Source organism: Theobroma cacao, chromosome 4 (genome assembly GCF_053813885.1).
Source record: "Theobroma cacao isolate CCN51 chromosome 4, ASM5381388v1, whole genome shotgun sequence".
Lineage (NCBI taxonomy): Eukaryota > Viridiplantae > Streptophyta > Magnoliopsida > Malvales > Malvaceae > Theobroma > Theobroma cacao.
Genome location: NC_142642.1, coordinates 29,127,114 through 29,146,563, shown reverse-complemented (window position 1 = coordinate 29,146,563; position 19,450 = coordinate 29,127,114). Strand labels below are relative to the sequence as shown.

The following is a 19,450-nucleotide window of genomic DNA, read 5'->3' as shown; positions in this document are numbered from 1 at the left end:
AGTATTTTGAAAACTGCTCCAATCTTTCTCTCTGTCACCTCTAGTACATCCCTAACTTGTTTGTAACGCTTTCTTTTCTTATCACAAGAACCTCTTTTACATAGGGTAAATTGTTTTATGGATCTTTTCTTTCACATTTACCCTCTGCAGTTCTATCCTATTCTTTGAAGGGTAACGTAATTAATTTCATCCAAAACACTCTTATTCTATGATATTTGTGTAACTTATAAATAGAATTTGAGTATTTGGTGGTTTTTTATGCGATCAAGATTTTGGCACTTAAAGATTGTTTAGTAAATCACTTCTAAATACATAAATAAAATTGATTGATTATTACATTGAGGCAAATGACTTATACTATTGTCATTTTTTTGAAAAATAAAATAACATTCTACCAATTACAATTAATTGTGCTTGAATATATAACACTACATTGAAATAAATTTGATTTTGTTCTTATAAATGGTTTGTAAATTTTTTTACAGTGTGCTTTTGCATAATATTTTTTTTATCTTAGTGGCTAGAAAATTAGGTTTCAAATTTTATAACCTTTTAATAATCAATTGATGGTGCATGTCTTAATTTGAATGAATATATTTTTGACATATATATTTTTTTAAAATATGTGACTAATTGAGCAACTATTAACTGCTGAAACGATATATGTCATATTAATCTGTTTCTTTCTTTTTTATTTTTACAATCTCAAAATTAAATAATTAAAATTGAATTGATTATAGTATATTATTTTTATAAATAAAATTTTATTTTAAGCATAAAAATTTTCATGAAAATACATCTTCTTTTACTTTCATGTACTTAATTTATGCACTTATATTTGAAAGAGGAAATTATAAGGAATAGTCTTTCTTGATAAGGACATTTTAAAAATAATCATCAAAATAAATTTAATTATTTTTAGTCATATTTAGCCATGACTTGACAAAAATACCCTTGAAACTATTTCAAATAAATTAAACCATTCATCACAATTTCTCCCTATTTGTGTTTCTGATTTATCTCTCTCACCATCCCAATCTCTCAAATTTTATCGATTCTTCTCTTCGGCATTCGTCTGCTATGCTTTCAATTTCTCTCTCCTACATTTTCATATTTCTCTTTCTTGTGTTTTCAAGACACCAAGCAATGGTTTTGATGTGCTTGGGTGGGTGGCTATTTAGAAAATTTGATTTTTAGGTATTTTGGGTAAAACTAAAATAGTAGAAATGATCACAGATGTTTGAAATAATTTTTAATTGAATCAATTCGGGACCTAGACACCAATAAACTCAAAAAATTAAAAATTATAAAGTTAGGTTTTCAAATGAATTTTTTTTTATTTTTAGTTGAAATAGATGTTTTAGATAAGAAAATTTATATTTTGATTTATGAAAATATGTTAGAAACACTTTAATCAGTGCCAAATTGTCAAAAAAATAAAAAAAATGAAGAGAGTTGAGAGGATTTGAAGTTTTGGTTTGTAAATAACAATAACATTTTAGACATTAAAGTGTAACAAAATGTTTTTAAATATGGCGTGTAACAATAATATTTTTTCAACATGGCGTGTAACAACAGTATTTTTTTTTCAACATGGCGTGTAACAATCTTTTTTAACTATAGCTTGTAATATGTTTTTGTACATGGCGTGTAACAACAATATTTTTTTCAACATGGAGTGTAACAACCTAACCATGGCGTGTCACATATTTTTGTACATGACGTGTCACATGTTTTTGTACATGGCGTGTCACATGTTTCTATACATGGTGTGTAACAACCTAATCATGGTGTGTCACATATTTTTGTACATAGTGTGTAACATCATAGCGTGTAATTTCATTAAGGGTAATTTTGTCCAACTTAGATAAAAATAGTTAAAATTATCAAGAGAGCTATTTTTGAAAACATCTTATCTTTAAGGGTTATTTTTAAAAATGTCCCAATTTGAAATGTTAACTAATTGGAATTTTATGGTCATGATGCATAATCTACAAACTTATTATTTTTATTATTATAATTATGATATTAATATATTATAATTATGACTGACAGAACTCTTTCTTTCCCTCTTGCCTTTTGTGGGCTCTAACATTTTTGTTACTATTTGGGCCTATCAAACTATCTTTACTTTTCTTGGCCCATTTTAGGCGTTTAGTTAGACCATATTTAATTTGGTTTCTTTTAGAATGGATGCCATTGTCAATTATAAGAAATACATAAGAGAATTATAAGTCATGTTTGGTGCAATCTATTAATCCAAATTGTACAAACTTTTGAAATCACATAATGAATTATTAACAGAAATTGAAATGATTAATGCAACTTGTATCAATTATATGCAAAAGTGTAATCCTTAGACTGTCATTTTTCATTAAAATGATTAACCAGACTTACAAAAGCTTATATGTAAAAATGTCCTTAACCTATCTTCTATACAATTAGGTAGCATTTGGTATAAGGGAAGTGAGAGCACATTTCCTGTAATGTGTCCAATAAAAATAAAAAATATAATGATAATAAAAAATAAAAATAATATATATGATATTACAAATATATTTAAGAGATGATATTATATAAAAATTAACAATAAAAAATACTAGTATATTAAACTTGTATTTTAATAAATAGAGGTAATTTTGAAAATTAGCATTACATTCTCAACAAAATATTTGTAAACCAAATGTTGTAATGTTATCATTCTTGCATTTTAATCATTATTTTGTTTGTATACCAAACACTATAATGTTATTTTTCCTACAATCACATTGCTTGCAATTACATTACTTACAATTACATTACCTGTAAACACATTACATTGTAAAATACCAAACGTCACCTTACATTAGAATAAAATACATTGATAAGATCGAAAAGGTCAATAGAAATGGATGGTAGACAAGACTCCATTGGCTGCCTGCATCAAGTACACTAAAACCATGATCAGGGATACTTGCAAACTCATTGTAACCAATGCCAACGCCCCAAGAGCCAAGCTAGGCTTTGTGTTCATCAAATGTGATTGCAATAACCCCACAATTTTACAAATGAACTCGTTATAAGATGTATAATACTGCTTCTCCCACTCCATCCAATCTGCCGGAGGCTCATAGTTTCTCTCTATGATCTTCAAATCATGAATCCGTTTTCGTAACACGGTCAGGCTTTCATTCACCAGTTGTCCACTGTAATTCCATTGCTGAGAGTCTCTCCCAGCTGCAAAAACCAGGCGACCTCTATGCCTTTTATCTTCCCGGAGTAACATTTTCCGGGAATGCAGGAAAGAGGAGGAGGAGGAGCTTAGAGAAGTCGCTTCCATTGCTGAATTTGTGACGTTCAAGAATAGATGGGAAGATGGATTTCTGGCTACGCATTATGCTATTTATATATAGCCTTGAATCTCCATAACGTTAAAGCTCAAATGCCGATCAGAGAGTGAACACATGGCCTAGCACCTAGTTTCAAATAAAATATTGCTAGATTTATATCTAAAATTGTGTTTGTCGGCTTCAGGTGTATGGTCTCTGCCCCTAGGAAGGCGGTTTGCCAATGAAGGTCGGCAAGAAACTAATAAAAAAAAGGCTTGATTTGTTTATCAATCTTGCTGTTGCAATAGTTTTCTACATCAATTATGTGTTTGTTTATCAAACTTGAACCGAGCAGTACGTTCATTTAATTGCATCAGAATCCAATTGGTCAAACAATTGTTTAGCCACTCCAATCACTACATATTTATTTATTTCTTCTAAAATTATCTTGAAGAAATTTATGAGACTCTTTTGGGGTTACCTGCTATAGCCTGTAATTCAGCTCAAGTAAAAGATCTTGCCACAATTTTCTACCTTTCAGACCACTAGGAGATTGGATTTCCATTAGTGTGAAATAAATAAGCAATGGTGGTGGTTTTCACCATCTGGATCCCCTCCCAAATCAAAATCTAAGAAAGCTTAAAGTATAATATATCTGTTGTTTGCATCTTCTTTCAAAAACAGAACTTAAAACATATTTCATCTGGATCACCTTCAATATGATTTTTCATTTTTTAAAACCAAACCGACCAAATGTCCACTCCTACTTGAATGACCAATCAATCACTAATCCAGTCTTCTTCTTGCAAAGGGTACCATGGGATGCTGACAAGCCCAGATTTCAGAGGCCGAAAGGAACAAAACCCCCGGAAAGATATAAATCAGAATTATGAACTACCCATAAAAATATCAAACCAAAGTACTGGTAGAGGAGCATTGGCAAAGAATACTAAGAATATGGATGATTTTGCTCCAAGAGAGCTTAGAGAAACGCTTTTAGGTAATTTCTGTTGGAACCATTAATGTTCCGATCCTACATGAAACAGTTAACATAGCATGTAATAGTTAACATAGACTCCTTATAAACAAATGTACTTAAGATTCAATGCTGGATCTTCACTTAAATTATTTACAAGGCCAAATGATTTCAAATAAAAAGTAAGACAAAGACGCATTATCATATTCTCTTCTACAAAATTTGAATGAAATGTTCTTCCAATTGTTCATATTCACAATGCTAATACATAAAAAAAAGCCAACCAGGCGTTGGTCATGGAAGATAGTCAACCATATTAGTCATCATAGGAGGCATGAGGAGCAGCAGTACATCCAGGATCAAAAGGATCTTCAGATCCACAACAATGCCAATATTGAAAAACTTTGCCAGACTCAGGAGTATTCATGGTGCCCCCAGTGTACACACTCTCAAATTTCCTCTTCGTTTCCCCTGATAATATGTAGTTAGAGGTAAGGAACAAACTGCAGTTGCTTCTAGAAAAACAGAATATTCTTAAAATCTGACCTTGAGAGATTGAGAAACTTTAAAAAGAAAAAAGGGACAATTTCAAAGTGATCCGTCAAGCAAATTGAAGGCCCAAGACAGTTACAAATATTTCAAACATGCTCATATTCCATCTTTTGTGCACTAAAAAATTTCATAATCTCTAAGAAAAGACGCAACTAGTTTAGGGAGCTGCAAAACTCTTATGTTTTAGACTGACAAATGCCAGAGGAGCAGGTTCATGAGAGCTGTGACTCAGTACAAATTGCCAAAGGGTAAAACTCTATCCCAATTATGTTTCCAAGGGACCCAATTGTAGTAAGATCTTCACTAGGTTCTGCGCTTATCATTACAAGTTATCTCTGTTATTCAACAATTAATTTTGCAAAATGGTCACAAGAATTTCACCAGTCTCATTTGGCTGGAGCTTGTACCGTTTACATCCTTTACCATTTCAGTTATCTTGTTCCCTTCATCTCAAACACAGACACCTAAAATTGTCGATGAAAAATCCATAACAATATTCAGCCAGCAGTACTATTAGATTGGAATAGCATAAATTAGTTATCACAGAGAACAGCAACAGAGAAATAAGATCCACATAAAGTAGCAAACAGCAGCATTCACAAAATCCTACACAATCTGGCCACTTCGATGCTTAAACTACACAACCTTAACAATTTTTCTCAACATCTGTCCATTAGCAGGAAAATAGTTATCCAAAAAAATGAAAATTTCCACTTTCTTCAACCTCACTCTGATAGTAACACGTACCAGAATATCTAATTCCTCATAATCAGCATTTCGAATTGCCTTTTTCATGCATCCGCATCAGCCAGAGCAGAAACCTTTGATAGCCATTTTTCAAAATAACTTCTCTTAGTAGATTTAACAGTCGAGAAACCACTTTTCAAGTTCTCTCTCACTAACGACCACCAATATCACTGTTAACCTGAGAACCTGTTTTCTCCTAATTAACTAAAGCATGTTTCAGTTATCAAAGCCAAAAAGTCATAGTTAGATTTCCAAAGAGAGCCAGGTACACTAACCCCAAAAAAAAAAATTCATAGCTAGTTGATTTTATGCATAGAAAGCTCTAATTTACACATACAAGCTAAAGAATGTATGTAAAAAGGTTACCTCCAAAATGGGCAGTGTGGAAACGGCAAGCCCGAGGGTGATTGAGCAAAGGGTCGAATTGAGTTTTGCAATTCTTGCATGTTTTCAGGTTTTTGCTGCTGGGTTTTGCTGTGCACAGGACTGGAGTTGGACCCAATTTGGAGAGTCTTTGGCTGGTTTTTATGGGACATGGGTACACATGCAATTCCTGGCGAAAGATTGGTGAGTTTCTGTGAGTGTAAGGAGAAGGAAAGAGAGAGATTGATAGAGCCATTTGATAGCAATCCTCTTCTTGATCTTCAGGCTTGACTATTGGGTCTTAAGGGTTCACGGTCTCCCTTTGAGAAAAACAATAGCCGTAGATATTCGTTGGGTGATATCGTTTTTTTTTTTTATAAAATTATTAATGTTAATAAGTGCTATAAGCATTTATTAATCGAATCTAATAAATAATAGTTTTATAAATATTTATTTCGAGTAAATTTTGTTTATAATCATTAATCTTTTATTCGGGTTTCGTTTTAGATTTTAACTTTTAATTTTTTTTATTTGTATAGTTCCAAAACAATACTGCAAAATGCAAGTATGCCTTTTCTAGTTTGGAAGAACACACTGAATTCAAGTCCACAACGCCAAAACTATTCAACATTTTACAGTAGGAAACACTCAGCCAAGCTGTCAAACCCAAGTGAGCGTTGCATCCCTCGTATGAAAGCAAGAGGGATAATAGATAAACTAGCTTGACCAGAGGGATGAAACAGGTTTCCCTTTCTGGCATGTCATGACGTGTTCCAATACAATCTCCTTCACCTGCTTTTCCACATCTTCCAAGGGTTGGCAAGCATCTACAATCTGCAATCGACACGGGAAACTTTAAGCAAGGGCAATGCCTTCATCCATTCCCATAACCAGACAAATAAAACTGAAAAACAAACCTATTTCTTGACCGAGATAGCAGAGGGGTCTAAAATTCTAGGATACTACCGTGATGAGTGACTTGATTACACAAGTGGACGGAGAATAATGACCATTATATACATGCAACAAACTAAGATAATATAGATCTTATCATCTAAGACCAAAAGTTTTAGCAACAAAATGAAAATTGCAGAAAAATGAATGGAGCAAACAGTAAAAATCACAAAAAGGCAGCAATAAAATGGATGGAAGTTGTTAGATTAGGAAAAGTCTAGCTTTTCTGCATGTGTACCGTCATTGAGTACTAGGTGTAATATTTTTCCCGGTGTCTCTGAAGCAAAACCAGAAATTTACTTTTAAAGCGACCACAAACAAAGTTTGCCTGAGAAGAAAGGTTCTAAACCACACAATAAGTAGCAGTAGCATTCTTCACACCTAGATTACAGCCCATCAAAGTCACAACCATGATGCAGGCCATGCATCTTGGTATTGCTAAAAAGCATAAGATGAAACAAACTTTTACCTTCCAGGAAGAATCTTCAAGGAGCTTATAGCGTTGGGCAACTTTCCTCTGAAACTCAAGCTGCTCATATCTCTCACCTCCATAGCCTCCTCTTTCTGCCGCTTTCTGATAATATGAAACAATATTTTAGTTATATAGCTACGTTATAGTAAAGCGGCAAAACCAAAACAAGCACAAATTATGAAAGTAAGCATGAAATTAAATGTTCATTACAATGTCAAAGTCTATGCTAACCAAATTGAACTAAATTGCATCCAATATTTTTTTTCCAGAAGAATAATATGCAAAGCAAATCTCAGTTATTTTTTCTTTTTCCATTTTTGTTTAACTGATCTGCACAATTTGAAGCTAGGATAACCGAATTCAAGTGCATTGGCTTATTAACACAAGCAGTCTGTCTATATAAAACTAACTGCATTGACTGTTTTCTAAACTTTTATTGAACTTTACCATGTCTATTTGCACCCGCCTATACAGTCATCCTCACACAGAGAAATTTGTCTTTAAATGACCCTCTGGTAATGAATTAAAGACAGAAATTTACAATGACATTTTATTTTTAGACCATGAATTCCTTGGGTAAAAGGCAATGAAAAATCCTTTTTTGCTTAGGTGGGGAAAGATGGGGGTGCCCTAAATGCAGGTTTGTCAGCTTAGATCAATTGAAATCAGCTTATTTTGAGGTGGCAGTGTGTGCCACAAAAAAGACTCACATAATTGAGCAGTGAAATATTCCTGGGCTTGAAAAAATGGCAAATCGGAAGACAAGTCCCTTTCTTAAACAAACTTTAGGGAGTAAGGAGTGAACTATCAACACCATAATCATTAAGACCAAAAAATTCAAAGCAGAGTCAATTGTTTAATGTAACCAATCCACTTCACTAATTTTAACATAACAAAATAAGTTGTGGGCACAACTAACCTCTGGTACTATGTCAAGGTACACTACCAGATCTGGAGCTATGAGCCCAATCTCTGGTGCCTGTAACAAAGGACCTTATTTCGTTATAATCACGCTAGAAAATTACTTAATACTTTTAGCAGTTAATCTTTTTTGGCAGCATGCCTTCACCTTACACCATTCAAAATCAAGTCCTTTAGCAGATGAGAAAGCAACCCCTGAATAAGAATAACGGTCTACGATAAGAGTGGTTCCAGCTTTCAGTTTGGTTTCCATCAATGATCTGCAAACAAAAGTCAGATTAACTACCTCATAATATACTGCAAACTACTATCAGAAGTGTGCTTATGCAGATATCTGATTCATTTAATGCTATTCTAAATGAGTGAATGGAATATCCAAGTGGTCCATATGCAAAGCACATTCCATGAATTAAACACAAGAATCACAGACAGACAAATACATTTGTCAAAACAGTAATGCTGTGCATCAAGTTCATAGTATCTATCACTAAAATATGTCATGAGAATTTTCTAACTTCCTTAAAAGCATACAAATTTTCATAATTTCATCTGATATACATTCACAGAACATCAGCTCATTCAGGCTATTTTATTCCAATAGTGTTACACTGCCAACTAATGCCAAGATGGCCCCACTTATCCTTGTTGCCATGCCACCACTCAAAAACACAAGAACACAGTCAATGGATTGTCTAAAGCCATATTTTGGTGAAGTTATTCATACTCACTCTCCAACTCAAAAAGTGCTTACTTTAAGCACAACATCAACTTAATTATGCTACAAATGCATACTTAAGGTCCAAGATAGAGGAGTATCACCATTCCAACCACGATGAATCTTGGCCATTTAATTTACTTGGATGTGAAATGAGTGCAAATGCCATATCCGAGAAACATACGTATGGAGCAGAATGGCAGTATAGCTACAAGAATTTTCCTTTCACAAATGATGGCTAAGAATACGAGTTATACTAAAAAGAAATTAGATCAGACAATAAAAAACTTCAAAGATTACAAAACTTGTTGACAAATGCAGCATTGCAAATCTGAGAAGAAAAATGGAGCATTGGGGCAGTGTAGCTAAAAGGATTTTCGTTTCACCAATATGGCTGACAAAAGTTCTAGTAAAAAGAATAAAACTGAACACTAAAAAACCTCAAAGATTGTGAAACTTGTAGAGAAATGAAGTCACCACATATCTAACCAAGAAATGATTATTTTACTAGAAAACAATCACTGGAACAAATAGCACATGTAATTTCCTATCAGCAAACATTGTTGTAGGGCAGAATATAATGCAATGCTAAAGTGCCAAAACAAACCTCTTCTCCCACCGGTTTGCACTGAAAAGGAGATGGATAGTGCGGTCATCCAACTGTGAATTATTAGTAAGATATGCAGATATCATCTGCCCAACACTTGTAGTTCTGTCGGGGAATCGCCATAATTCAACTGAATGCCCCAGTCCCTCCAAATATGAAACCAGCCTCCCACATTGCGAAGTTTTCCCACTACGATCCAATCCTTCAAAAACTACCAAGGCACCTCTAGATTCATTGTCTGCACCCATCAGACTACTAGTATTAGCATTTTCCATTATTCTAATTGACCTAACTGAACACTTGTAGGAAAAATTCGATCCCAAATTCAACGACCTCCTCACAGCAAAAGCTCCAAGATTTCTGGAATCCAACAACAACTAATGAGATAAAACAATCTCAAACACAAGAAAGTTTCAGGTAATAGTTTAACAGATGTCTTTACTTAGTGTTTCATTTGTGGAAAATTGATAAAAGAAAATTTTTCAAGTTATGAGTTTCACATTATTTGGTATCTGAGAAAATTAAACTTCCAACTCAAACACCCAAAAATAAACTTGTGTGGACCAAAATGGACCACAGGAACTAGAAAAGATAACAGAAAAAGTACTTACAAAGCCTTAGAAACTGTAAAAGAGCAGCAGGCATGTGTCATGTCCCTATTAATGCTACAAACTGCAATTAAGATAAAAAAAAAAAAAAAAGGTCCAAGAATTAAGCAACTGAATTTAAAAGTTTGAACTTTCAAAGTAAAAATACAAAGTGCAATATATGTTGTCCTCCTACTTCAGATTAAAAACGGTTCCACAATAAGTAAATAAGAAAGAACATATAAACAAACCCAAACAAGAAAAGCATGCTACATGCCATGCCTGAAGCAGAAACTAAGCTTCTTTTTTTATCTTTTTGCAATTCTTTGTTCTTTTAGTTCTGTATGTTTAATTCCCCTCCCCCTTCCTCCTCCCTCTCTTTCTCTTGCAAACTTTCTCCTTTCCCTGATATGTCATCCACCTTCCAAAAGCACCATTATCTTTCAATTTAATGACTTATTTTACAGGTCTCAGTAAAACTCAACTGGACAGAAATTACGGTATCCATCCTTTTTTAATACAATAAAATATTGAGTTAAGAAAAAAGTTAGATACTAATACTAATTTATTTTGAAATTCAAACTCTTAACCCAAATCCACCTTTATAGCTTAATCAAAATCATAATAACACAATGGATCAAAATCCCAACATAAAGACTTGATCTCATTCTCAAAAAGAAATATAGAATAACATCATAACTCAAATAACAGCTTAAGAAAAATTTTACATGAAATTAAGGAACAAGCATTTATCAGGGATAATGAAAACCCAGAAAAAGAAACTGGAAGAGATTAAGTACCTGATAGGAAATGCAGCCATCAGAGCGAAAAAGGAGAGGTTTCCGAGGGAAAACTATGGCGACTTTATAAAATGTGTAACCCCGCCCGCGAAAGTTAATTTAACAACTTTTTAGTAATAAAGCAAAAAGACCAAAATATCCTCTTGGAACCCAATTCTCTCTCTCTCTTGTCTTTCTTTCTTTGTCAAAAATTCTTCTAGGGTTTCAAAAATGGCAAACAACACCAATAAAGAAGAACCAAGCACTGCTCCAAAGCCTAATCGCTGGTACAATATAAGTTTAGGGTCTTCTTTCAAGGACCAACACCAGCCTTCACTCAAATTCTGCACTTTACGCTGTAAGTACTCACTATTCCACTTAATTTTTCTGGGTTCTGTTTGTTTTCCAAGAAAACACTATCTCCTACTAAGTTTTCCCTTTCAGTTTTTCAGGGTACTATTTGCTTTCCAAGAAAATAAGGATTTGGAAACAATATACTTTCTCTTGAATCTGTATGTCAGGGTGTTTTTTTATTTAATTTGATCTCTTAGCATATTAAACTATGGAGAAGAAAAAAGTAGGAATTGTTTAATTGAATATCCAAAATAATAATATTATTCGAGTTTAATTTTGAAACAAACGAAAAGAAAGAAAGAAGAGTTGAATCGAAAAGATTGTTACAGTTTAGCTTGTAAAGAAATACGAGTAAAAAATGGCTGGAAGGTTTTTAAGCAAAAGAGATAGAGAGTAAAGGTTGGAAAGGAAGTGAAAGATTCTTTTAGCTACGAAGTAGTACACTTTTAGTTGCCTTTTTTATCTATAATGTTTGATTGGCAATCTAGTGGAGGGGTTTGCTATAAATTAATCGGAATTCGATTGATATATGCATTTCTATCAGTGCCTTAAATATTTGAACGTGAAGAATTTTAAGTTTTAGATCTCTTTTTTGTTCTGGTCCAGATGAATTTAAGCCAGCATCAATTGATAAGAACCAACCAGGATCATTCCACAAGGCTAAGGATAACCGGGTTAAGGTAGAATTTGAAAACAACCAACATGGAAAACCCAAGGTGACGTTTGAGGGTGTCAGTGAAGATTACAAGGACAATGATGCGGTGTTATTCTTTGATGGCGAGACTTTTCGAATGGAGCGGTTACACCGAGCAGTGAAGCGGTTGAGGCATGTACGGCAGCCTGGTGAGTCCACAGCTGCAGCTACCACAGCTATGGCTCCTTCAGTCGGCCCTTCTGCAGATTCTTATTCACCTCCACTTGCTAAAGGAGCAAAGCATGAGTCTTTGAACAAAGGCCCAGTTCAGCCAGTGTCAGTAAGTTTACTTGACTCTTGGAACCTTTTGCATCTTTTTCTATCAGAAAAAGCAAGGACCACTTTTGATTTATGATTATTGTTGAAACTTTCATATTTTGAAAGCATGTTATAGAACTGCTGTTTTATTTGAAGAAATTAGACATTATTGTTGTTAATAAGATCTACAATTATATTAATTTTTCTTTTTGTCATGTTTCTATGTGATTGTACAGCTTCAGGTGGAACATATTGACACTGGTGACTTTGAGAGTGGAGGTAAGATTAACTTTGTTTACTCTATGCTAATATAGTTAAGTTAGGGCTTTATCATCATGATTTTACTGGTTTATTTGAATTTGACTTTGAACTCGAAATTAAAGACAATATCTTTGCTTCATTAGTCAGAATCCAGGTGGCTAAGCTGTTGTTGATACTTTAACCACTTTGTCTTATGAGATGTTGTTTTGAGTCAATTTGGGTACTATGGAAAACTCATTCTTTCCCTATTGCAGAATCTAGAAAGGAGAACAATGTGCAGTACCCATCTTCACTTCCTAATCAACCAACTGCATCACCTGACCCCAAAAATTATGAATCAGAAGAACAGGTGGATATAGTGAATGATGACGATGATAATTATGGTTTAGGGACAGCTAAGCAAGAAAATGCCTCTGAAAAGGTTCCATACACTGCTATTGGTATTGATATTAACTTACCACATCATGGTGACACAGATGATGAGATTGCTGATGTAGATGTAAGTGATGATGAAGAACATAAAGTGGGACGTAATGCAGCAGAAGCTCTTAGAGCTCAGGTGAATGCAGAAGGGAAAGAAGAACAGACTTCAAGCTCAAGCAGTAGCAGTGGAAGTGAGAGTAGCGGGAGTGGGAGCGGGAGTGGGAGCAGTAGTAGTGATAGTGAAAGCAGTGATGGTGACTCAGTCATCTCTATTTAAGTGATAACAATCATGCAGATTTACTTCGAGAATTACAGCAACAGCCTAGTAGTCATTTTGAACAGCCTAATTGGTTGGAAAACTGAGGTTTAAAATTTGTTGTGAAAAATTGCATGGGAAAGTGTTTTGAGATTTTTGAGCGTTTAGCATTGCTGTGAAAATTTGTTGTAATGAATTAAAATGTTCAAAAGACATTAATGAAATAATGAGAAGCTGAGCTGTACAGAGATATACTAGTAATTTTGTGAGAAATTGGTTTAAAACCAGCTTTAGTAGTTCAAAGCCAAAATTCTTTGCTTGTTTGGCATTGAGGTGGTGGTGTTGAAAAGCTGCTTTCAGTCCAAAAGCAGGTTCCCCTTCGATGCCAAACGGGGCTTAAGAAGCTGATCTTAGGAGCAACATGCAGATCTTGGCCGGCAGTGTTTAGTCTATTGCATTAACCACTGTGCATATCAAGCATCCTTATCTGTTTCGTGTAGTTAATGTAACTCAATTCTTACCGCTTAGTCTTCTTTTGGGAAATAGTCAAATATCATTGTTGTAAATATATGATGGAAGGAAATATAAATAAAGTTGTTGGACATAGTTTGAAAAATAAAGCTACCCAATTATCCTTCGTGCTTAAATTTTTGCTCTGGGCCAGTTCTGTCAATCACCACCTCTTGCCTTTTTTTGGCAACAGCCAAAATTATCAATATAGAGAAACGAACATACAGGTTGTTGTAATGATACTTGCAGCATACCTTTGATAAACACCAAAAAAAAAGAAAAAGAAATTTTAGAGGGAAAAACATTCTATACCGTGCCTCAAGTTTCTAAGCAGACAAGGATTTTTGTTATGACAAATCTATGCAGGATGTGGTTATTTGTTGCAACCAGTTTGTTTTAGCAAAATAGAACAGTGGTCTGAGATTTTGAGGTTTCTGTATGAATTCTTTCTTTTCCAACTCCATTGGTAGATTCAATGATGTTGATGGTGATAGCTGTTTCAAACTCAAATCCTATAACATTACACAAAAGGAGTATTTCATCGTTAAGCATCTGCTGAGAGATGATCTCAATAGTCACAATATGCTAATGCTACAACCATATCCGTATGCAACCATAATCTGATGTCTTTGATGTTTACTAAATTTAAGTCACTGACACTGTGAACCTAAGCTATTAAGCAGATAGCAAGCAGATATAGAGGCACATTGAGGTCAATAAAAAATATGAATAAATTTGTGTTACCTTTTGAGTTTTGAAAAATTTGTTACAATCTTACATTGTCAAAAGCATATTGTGAGAAACAACACAGGATGACCTATAGGCACACAAACTAGTTGAGATATCTCTCAAATCTCATGAAGGAGCAGGCTCTCTCTTCTCCTTCTCCGAGTCTGTTCCCCCGTCACTTCCTTGACCTCCCCTATTTCCATTCTGTAAAATTTTATGTTCTGTAGGCAAATTCTTCTTGGCTTGCTTGCTCCCTTCAACTTTCCACAAATCCCATACTCGGGTTTTTGGTGGCGCAGTTGCATCTGCAGTTGGTGCAACTAACCCTGGCTTGCCTTCATCTATAACTCCATCTACTAACCCATATTCCTTAGCTTCCCAAGGATTCATGAAATTATCCCGGTCTGTATCTATTTCAATCTGCAAAGTCAGCGATAGTGAAGATAATAAAATTTGAAAAGAAAAACATAGGATGAAGTGCAAGAAAATAGAAGAATGTTGGAAGGTATATCAATAAATGCCCAACCTGTTGTTCAGGCTTTCCTGTAACTCTCGATAAAATCTTGTTCAGCTTAACCTTGTGGTACACCATTTCTCTTATTCGTATGCTCATCTCTGTTGCCTGGAATCACATGCAACAGTCTAGTGTGACTAAAAGAAACCACCAGAAATTAACTAGCTACAGACGATCATACCCTTCTAAATCAACATTCATCTTATAATGTGCCAGACAAATTACTAGCTGAGTTCAAGTTAGACTTGTTCTATTGAGTAGAATTTTTCAACTGAGCTCCAGCTTTTGCCACTTAAAACTACATTTTTCCAATGGTTAATGTAATTACATCTTGCAAGAAAGTTACTCTTGAACAACAAGGAAAAGTCGCATCCAAATAATTTGCCAACACATTAAGGAAAGCAATCTACATTTAGCGTTCTCATTCAGCATATTTGCATGTAAATCAAACAAAAGAAAAAGTTGCTTTCAAATATTTGCTACGCACACATTAAAAAATATCCACCTACATTAATATATGTCAGAAACACACACCAACTAATCACCCTTTCCAATCATCATATATCATTCCTCTTTGCCATATTAGCATGTAAATTAAACAACACAGAATTAGCAGAAAAGATCCATATTGACAAAATGTGAAAGCACTCAAATTGGCAGTATAAGCTCAATTAACTCTATCAAAAATAATGCAAACAAATCTCTAATAGATTTGAGCCACAGCCCTTTTCCTTCCATTTCTACATCTCTCCCCTTCATGCATTAATATGTTCTCTGGAAGCAAAGTGAATAAGAATTCAGATCTGAAGCACATTTCAAAACCCACACTAATGATGATTCAAATTTTAGTCTTGATAATAGAAGATCAACCAAAGAAAATTTGCAGGTCCAAATCAGAATACAAGCATGTCAAGTTTCATATGAAAACAAACAATAATTACAACAAATTTTCCAGTTGAAATCTGAAGACAAGCATGTCATAATTATTAATGAAAACAAACAAAAAAGTAAATAGAGCCAAAGGGCCCCTGAAATGAAGATGTATAATTCTTATCAATGTTTACAAAATTACGCAGAGGATCAAGCACTTACTTTCCCCCCAGCAGTTCCAAGTGGCTGATGAATCATCACTCTCGAATTGGGCATGCAAAGCCTCTTTCCTTTTGTACCAGAAGCAAGGAGAAATGCACCCATTGATGCGGCAAGCCCTAGGCAAATAGTTGAAACATCTGCTTTGCACATCTTCATAGCATCATATATTCCCATTCCTGAATGCATCAATCAATGAGGGAAGGTTGACATAATCAGAAGGGTGACCACAAGCTGCTTAGATATACTCAACTCACACAAACATCTTATATATTTGCATCATCTACATGAATCCTTTATTGCAGCTGATTAAGTAATTCTAGCACCTTTATTTTCTCGTACTACTATATTCTAACCACAAAGTTGCAAATTTAAAGAGGCCACCTCCCAGATTATTTTGCATTTTGCATTCACAGCTAACTAACACAAACCCAATTCTCACAACTTGGAACTGATAAAGCTCCATAGAATTATATACCACAGCATTTTTTTTTTTTTTTTGCTTTTGAGTAAACTATAACTACTTAAATGAAGTTCCTAAATGCTACACAAAAAGACCCATGCAGCTGAGCGCATGATAACATTATAAAAACTTAACATGAACACAACGCCACCAAACTTCCAGTTCATGAAACTCTTTTTTACCTTTTTCAATTCCATCTTAAACAACCAGAAATAGATTCTGCTGCACTGCCCCTCCAACATTTCAGCTAGGTCTACGAGCCCTTATGGTACTTATGATTCACTGAATCAGATGCCAATAGGCATATAATGACAATTACCCAATTGATGAAGTTTTCAATTTAACAAGACATCTAAATAATATGAAGGTGAGGAAATGAAGCTCAAATTTGGCAAATGATCATTGTAAACCGTGTCTATGCTTATCCACTAAAAATATCAGCTAAGTTCCATGAAAACCATTTTTAAAATATTTTTTTCATCCATCACTTGAACCATTAATAATGCATGAAAGAAAGAAAAAATAGGGGTAAACAAATTGCAAGGGAAATTTTGCTTATTGGAAAACCTAAGGTTCATTTAAATGAGCTCAACCCAACATTTAAAACTCGGTTTCTAAATAAAAATCAGGAAGTAACGTTTCTTATGCTATACTTGATCCTTTAGACATTTTCTTTTTCAACTAATACCATTCAGGACCATTTACAACTCATAAGACTACCCTGAAGCTAATCAAGCAAGGAATTTTAGGAGCTTGCCTTGTTGTATATTATGAAGAATATTCCAACAACCCACACTCAAAATATTTAAAAGCATTTTGTTCAATTCAAAAGCTTACTCTGATGCTTATGAATAAGGCAAGACCAAGAGGAGGGAAACAGGGATTCAAGCATATGGAAGAAATCCAATAGACATACCAGCAGTCACAGAGCCACCAGGAGAATTGATGAATAATTTGATGTCTTTCTTAGAGTCTTCAGCATCCAGAAGTAACAGCTGACTAATGATCAAATCTGCTGTCATGTCATCCACCTGCTCAGCATCAATGAAAGAACAAATTGATTCAAACCTCAGAAATTTCAAAACTCAGCCAAAACAATCATCAAGACCTTCAAATGCAAAACTATAAAACGGAAAAATCCTCTAAACTTGCAAGCATAACCCATCTCAGAAAATTCAACCTTTAACGTACAGTAATGCTGAAAAGAAGTAAACCCACTTCCTATATCTTCCATAAAAGAATACTACGCAAATAGACACTAATAAACAAACCACTTTCCAAAGTGAATTATAAAGGTTAAAAGCAAGTAATTCTACAACATCAAAAGAGAGTGAAACTGAAGAAACCGAGAAGACAAACACAATTGACAATCCTAATCCTTTAAAACCAAAAACCCACTTTCCCAAATGAAATATAAAGGTGAAGAAAAAATCAAGTACTCGTAAGAAAACAAAAGAAACCCACTTTCCAAATTAAATTAATAACGCAATAGAAAACAAGAAAGAGAGAGAGAGAGAGAGAGAGTAAAACCTGAGAACCCAAAAAGATAATCCTTTGACGAAGAAGCATGTTGGTAGTATCAAACTCTTCAAATCTAGAAAACGAAGCTGGAGCTGAAGCTGAAGTAAGAGCAGATAAATCAGAGACATCCCAGTCGCTGGATAAAGTTGCTGTTTTCCGATATGAACTCTTCAAAGCCTTGACACATATGATTTTTTCTCTTCTTTTATTTGGAAACAGAAACTGTTTGTTAACAAGAGATGGAGGTGGTTTGGCTATGTGGGTTAAACTCATCTCCATGGTTTTCTTACGAATGATGGGATTTTTTTTCTTTGTTTTTGTCTTTGGTTTCTGTCTGTCGTTTGTTTAACTGGAAACGTAGTCGAAAAGGAAGAGAAGCAATAACGGGTTGGGATAATTGGGGAGTCGGGGAGGATGCTTTGGATATTAAAAGCGGTGTCGTTTTGAATTTGGTAAACTGCCTTGTTTTTCTTGACAATAAATAATAGAATTGTTTTTTGGGCTTTTTTTTTTAATAAAAAACGATTCAACTTATAGGTTCTAGCAATTATCTTTGGATTAAATATAGTACCAAATTAAAAATTAGGTCTAAGCTTTTTGGATATGAGCAATAAAAGTTGTAAACTTTCATTATTGAAAAAAAAAATCCAATTGTACTGATTTGTTGCAAATGAAAAAAAGTATTTTTGGTCACATAGAGATGACCCTAATATTCTCTAGGGACAAATTGAGAAGGTCTACCCCTTCTACGTAACCTAAATTTTTGACTTATGTTTTTAATCCAAAAAACATATTTAATAAGTGGAAGAATGTCTTTATTTAAGGATATGAGATCCATTACATTTTACTCCACTCAATTGTGTAACACCTTTGTATAAAGAAGAAGGACTATATTGTGGTTTGGGTTTACTTCCGCCTTGGTATCTTTCATGGGTTCCACATCAGTGAAGATATAAATTTGTTCTAATATTACTTGTAACGAATTCATTTTTCAAACTTAAAAATATGTCCGATAAATGGAAGAACCAAGATTCGTTCCATCTCTTATTGACGAGGAATCAATCAATGACATATGCACCAAGGAGGATAGGGCACATTGACCGAGTCGATAAGACACATCCCCTTGTTTGATTAAGTAGCGAGGCCTTTCATTGAATACGACTCAATTTCACATTTTCAAACTTTTAAAACCATGTCTTAATATCTATCACCAAGGGTGGGGTTTCCAATTTGAGTAAGTTCATCTTGTCTTGAAATTCTTGTGCAGCACTTCAAAGTTTATTTACAATATAATCTTCTGAAAGTTGGCCTCCTCAGCTAACTTAAGCCCATCTCTCATTGCCACACTACATCAGCTTCTATGCTTGAGTTTGCAATTAATTGTTTCCATGTTCCAC

General features: G+C 34.2%; 5 protein-coding genes across 7 annotated transcripts; 1 reads left to right on the top strand and 4 right to left on the bottom strand.

The window, feature by feature from the left end:
- Positions 1 to 2,766: 2,766 nt before the first annotated feature.
- On the bottom strand, positions 2,767 to 3,717 carry LOC18601945 (uncharacterized). Its single transcript, XM_007033049.3, has one exon. The coding sequence runs from the start codon at positions 3,317 to 3,319 to the stop codon at positions 2,879 to 2,881; it is 441 nt and encodes a 146-aa protein (XP_007033111.2). The 5' UTR covers positions 3,320 to 3,717; the 3' UTR covers positions 2,767 to 2,878.
- Positions 3,718 to 3,834: 117 nt separating this feature from the next.
- On the bottom strand, positions 3,835 to 6,310 carry LOC18601944 (carboxypeptidase). Its single transcript, XM_088805467.1, has 2 exons — positions 5,950 to 6,310; positions 3,835 to 4,755 (listed from the first exon to the last, which is right to left on the bottom strand). Exons 1-2 carry the CDS (start codon positions 6,200 to 6,202, stop codon positions 4,601 to 4,603), a joined length of 408 nt encoding a protein of 135 aa, XP_088661593.1. The 5' UTR covers positions 6,203 to 6,310; the 3' UTR covers positions 3,835 to 4,600.
- A 189-nt stretch (positions 6,311 to 6,499) lies between these two features.
- On the bottom strand, positions 6,500 to 11,139 carry ZEU1 (P-loop containing nucleoside triphosphate hydrolases superfamily protein). 3 transcript variants are annotated; one of them, XM_007033047.3, is made up of 7 exons: positions 11,003 to 11,139; positions 10,227 to 10,287; positions 9,616 to 9,975; positions 8,442 to 8,553; positions 8,292 to 8,351; positions 7,370 to 7,474; positions 6,500 to 6,780 (listed from the first exon to the last, which is right to left on the bottom strand). In XM_007033047.3, exons 2-7 carry the CDS (start codon positions 10,265 to 10,267, stop codon positions 6,664 to 6,666), a joined length of 795 nt encoding a protein of 264 aa, XP_007033109.2. In that variant the 5' UTR covers positions 10,268 to 10,287; positions 11,003 to 11,139; the 3' UTR covers positions 6,500 to 6,663. The 3 variants fall into 3 exon arrangements, with proteins under 3 accessions (XP_007033109.2, XP_017975413.1, XP_017975412.1); XM_018119924.2 differs by having other exon boundaries at positions 9,616 to 9,853; XM_018119923.2 differs by lacking the exon at positions 10,227 to 10,287 and having other exon boundaries at positions 11,003 to 11,111.
- Positions 11,140 to 11,204: 65 nt separating this feature from the next.
- Positions 11,205 to 13,500, top strand: LOC18601942 (uncharacterized). The gene is made up of 4 exons (XM_007033045.3): positions 11,205 to 11,339; positions 11,942 to 12,309; positions 12,524 to 12,566; positions 12,803 to 13,500. Exons 1-4 carry the CDS (start codon positions 11,213 to 11,215, stop codon positions 13,246 to 13,248), a joined length of 984 nt encoding a protein of 327 aa, XP_007033107.2. The 5' UTR covers positions 11,205 to 11,212; the 3' UTR covers positions 13,249 to 13,500.
- A 944-nt stretch (positions 13,501 to 14,444) lies between these two features.
- Positions 14,445 to 18,440, bottom strand: CLPP3 (CLP protease proteolytic subunit 3). Its single transcript, XM_007033044.3, has 5 exons — positions 18,063 to 18,440; positions 17,449 to 17,563; positions 16,073 to 16,248; positions 14,993 to 15,088; positions 14,445 to 14,886 (listed from the first exon to the last, which is right to left on the bottom strand). The coding sequence occupies exons 1-5, from the start codon at positions 18,330 to 18,332 to the stop codon at positions 14,593 to 14,595; spliced, it is 951 nt and encodes a 316-aa protein (XP_007033106.2). The 5' UTR covers positions 18,333 to 18,440; the 3' UTR covers positions 14,445 to 14,592.
- Between the last annotated feature and the right edge of the window lie 1,010 nt (positions 18,441 to 19,450).

Bases quoted from the DNA above. Each gene is read 5' to 3' on its own strand.
- LOC18601945 (XM_007033049.3), bottom strand. From the start codon at position 3,319: ATGGAAGCGACTTCTCTAAGCTCCTCCTCCTCCTCTTTCCTGCATTCC.
- ZEU1 (XM_007033047.3), bottom strand. From the start codon at position 10,267: ATGACACATGCCTGCTGCTCTTTTACAGTTTCTAAGGCTTT. The intron at 9,976-10,226 runs GTAAGTACTTTT...GTTGGATTCCAG, and splicing joins TTTACAGTTTCTAAGGCTTT to AAATCTTGGAGCTTTTGCTG. The intron at 7,475-8,291 runs GTTAGTTGTGCC...TCATATTATCAG, and splicing joins ACCTTGACATAGTACCAGAG to AAAGCGGCAGAAAGAGGAGG.
- LOC18601944 (XM_088805467.1), bottom strand. From the start codon at position 6,202: ATGGCTCTATCAATCTCTCTCTTTCCTTCTCCTTACACTCACAGAAAC. The intron at 4,756-5,949 runs GTAACCTTTTTA...ACATATTATCAG, and splicing joins CCACACTGCCCATTTTGGAG to GGGAAACGAAGAGGAAATTT.
- LOC18601942 (XM_007033045.3), top strand. From the start codon at position 11,213: ATGGCAAACAACACCAATAAAGAAGAACCAAGCACTGCTCCAAAGCCT. The intron at 11,340-11,941 runs GTAAGTACTCAC...GTTCTGGTCCAG, and splicing joins CAAATTCTGCACTTTACGCT to ATGAATTTAAGCCAGCATCA. The intron at 12,310-12,523 runs GTAAGTTTACTT...GTGATTGTACAG, and splicing joins GCCCAGTTCAGCCAGTGTCA to CTTCAGGTGGAACATATTGA.
- CLPP3 (XM_007033044.3), bottom strand. From the start codon at position 18,332: ATGGAGATGAGTTTAACCCACATAGCCAAACCACCTCCATCTCTTGTT. The intron at 16,249-17,448 runs GTATGTCTATTG...TGATGCATTCAG, and splicing joins TGGTGGCTCTGTGACTGCTG to GAATGGGAATATATGATGCT. The intron at 15,089-16,072 runs GTAAGTGCTTGA...ATGTGATTCCAG, and splicing joins TTGGAACTGCTGGGGGGAAA to GCAACAGAGATGAGCATACG.